This window comes from Cornus florida, unplaced genomic scaffold, assembly GCF_030987335.1.
Source record: "Cornus florida cultivar Cherokee Brave unplaced genomic scaffold, ASM3098733v1 CherokeeBrave_3.0.0_Hap2_Chr10, whole genome shotgun sequence".
Taxonomy (NCBI): domain Eukaryota; kingdom Viridiplantae; phylum Streptophyta; class Magnoliopsida; order Cornales; family Cornaceae; genus Cornus; species Cornus florida.
In genome coordinates this window covers 97,662,736-97,665,569 of record NW_026775580.1, presented here as the reverse complement: position 1 = coordinate 97,665,569, position 2,834 = coordinate 97,662,736, and the positions used below count along the sequence as shown (strand labels likewise).

The 2,834-nt window shown below is 37.6% G+C and overlaps 1 protein-coding gene across 1 annotated transcript; it reads right to left on the bottom strand.

Moving 5' to 3' along the window:
- Nucleotides 1-820: 820 nt before the first annotated feature.
- On the bottom strand, nt 821-2,047 carry LOC132276170 (uncharacterized). Its single transcript, XM_059777485.1, has one exon. The coding sequence runs from the start codon at nt 1,941-1,943 to the stop codon at nt 1,005-1,007; it is 939 nt and encodes a 312-aa protein (XP_059633468.1). The 5' UTR covers nt 1,944-2,047; the 3' UTR covers nt 821-1,004.
- Between the last annotated feature and the right edge of the window lie 787 nt (nt 2,048-2,834).

The window sequence follows — 2,834 nt, the reverse complement described above, 5'->3', positions numbered from 1 at the left end:
ACCAATCGAGTCTGTTCTGGTGATAATAACTAATAAAGCTTCAATTGATTGAATTGACAAATATGAATACTTAAACAGAGCCTAATAAGCCTCCCAACCACAAAGGAAGAAGGATCAGGTGGCAGCAACTGATCAAGTTACAAGGGGAAGACTAGCAGAATCCATCAGTTCAACCTTCTCAGTGATGGGTAGCTAGAATGTTAAAGGTCTGAATGCACCTCAAATGCAAGAAGAGGTAATTAATTGGACGCAATCTGCTAAATACTGCTTTGAATTCGATATCAATAAGATTAATAGGAAGATAAGTAGTTGGTGGAATTGGTTGGAAATTATAATTCTGATGTATGCTGTTTAAGATATAGATTCATGCAAGAATTCTTTATGACTTCTATGATTCTATCCATGCTGCTCTAATAAGGGAAACATGCTATCAATGAAACAATTAGTGGACTTCTTCATGAGGAAAATAAGGTATTGCCGTAGTTGGGATTGATATAGTTCACAATGAAAAAGTGCAAAAACAGACTTGAATATTAGAAAATAATTCAAGGGAAAAAAATATGAGGATCAAATTGGCGTGACAACTAGCATGAAAGGGGAACATCAGAACCCTAGCTGGTATAGAATTTTTTTTTTTTTATTTCCTAGTTTGATATAGAATAATTTTAAGTTAATATAAACATATGTCTCCAATAACTATAACATTTGGTAATGCCTCATCAACCATCATAACAAGGATAAGAAAATTAGATAGAGCCTGAGTGTCAGACTTTCATTCTATAATTCTGTTTCAGTTGATTAGGACCAAGTAAGAACAAGGTTAAGGCAATAGCAAGATAAATAAAGAACCAATTCAATTCCAAACTAAGTACCACAACATATATATCATTATTATTAATATTATCATTGGAAGAAACAAAAAGAACTTAAACCATCTCAGACACGCACTTGTTTTCCAACTCTGCCATGGCCGAGGGTTCTAAGTTGTTGCTCTCCAGCTGAAGTCACGAAAACCCCTTTTGAAGCTTTTGTATGGCAGTGTACATTTTCCGCCTCGATCCAACAGCATTTATTCCCATATCCTTAAGATCCTCCAATGTCAACAAGGGCAAAACTTCTTCATCCACCTCATGTATCTCAAAAGCCGGAGCATACCGGCCTAGCCCCAATCCAATGAGCCAACTTCTTACTCCATCGTCAAGAAACCACCTATTGGGTCCCCTCTCGCTGCCACTACCGAAATTCCTTTCTCCACTCGTCCCACATTTACCGGAATCCGGCATCCGATCATCCTGAACCCGGTGATGATCCCAACTCTCTGAAACCCTAGCCCTAGCCAGTCTCCGACTATGCCCGGCCCAAAAATTAAGCCCAACAGCATTGTCAATGGAATGAACAGGACTACTATGTTCCTTCAAAGGACTATCTGAACCTCCAGGTTCGAAATCCCTAAAATCGTCATTATCATTGTCTTCCCTACTGTCCCCTACCGCTCCGTTATCAGCCTTCGACGCCCCCCAATTCGTTCTGACTCTCTTGGTGGGTCTCTTAGGTTTCGATTCCTTCGGCTTCCGGTTTCCGAAATCGAGATTGTCCTCGGTTTCTAGGGTTTCATGGCAATCGACACCGTTAACAAGATTGGTTAAAGGGCGAGTCTTGGAGGCTTTCGCGGCGAGAGCTGCAGGGTCCTTGTGGAACCTCCATGGCTTGGGTCTACGGGCATGAGAATCGTGTGAGAGAGTGGCCGATTGGTCGCCGATCTCGCCCAACCGGACACTGGGCCGACGTTGGCGCTTTGGGGCTAAGTTTAAGCCAAGGTGGTTGTTGTTGTTGTCATCGGCCGAAGCTGGTAGTAGTGATGATGTTGCGGCGGTGGTGACTGTGGTGGTTGGCGGTGCTGTGACGGTGTTAATTAGGCCTTCCGGTGGCTGTAACTCTGCCATTAGTACGGGGTGTAAGAGTGAGAAAGTCAAGAGCGCGTAGGATAAGGGAAGGAAATGACTTGATGGGGAGTAGAGAAAATCTGGTCGCTCTAGCGGTTGTTATTTACTCCCTAAAATGGGCATCACTAAGGGCCTGTTTGGAGTTTGTAGTGTGGTGTGGTGTGGTGTAGTGCTTTAGCCTAGAACAGAATAAGTGTTTTGTAGTGTGGTGTTTTGAAATGAGAACAAAACATGTTTGGTGCGTTACAATTGCTATGAGAATTTTGGAACAAAAATATGGTAGAACATGTTTGGCAATGTGTTTCGTTCTAAGAATTATGAGAACAAAACATGTTTGGCAAAGTTAAAGTGTAACCAAAATCAATAAAAAAATATTATTAAAAATTAAATATATAGTAAAAATTAATTATTGCATTATTTTAATATACAATTAATATAACATTTAATATATATATATATATATATATATATATATATATATATTGTTAAAAATTCTTCTTAATTTATTATAAAAACCAATAAAATATATTCTAAATTTTAAAACTTATTAATGTTGCATATTATTTTGACAGCATTATTTCAATATCGAACTGAAATAAACTTTCAATATATTAAACATTATATGAAATTGTATATATTACAGACATTAGTTTCATAAATATTACATCATTTGTCAACATGCACAATAAAAGTGAGTACAAAATAAAATTAAACTAATATATTACATCATTTATCAACAACCACAATAATCAACATCATTTATCAACAAGCACAATAATCAACAACAACAACATGAGAAATGACATAAAGAATATAGTTATAGTAAGACGACAACAACAACCATAGATAATGTAATTTTGCCGATTTTGTTGAGCTTGCATAACAGCAACT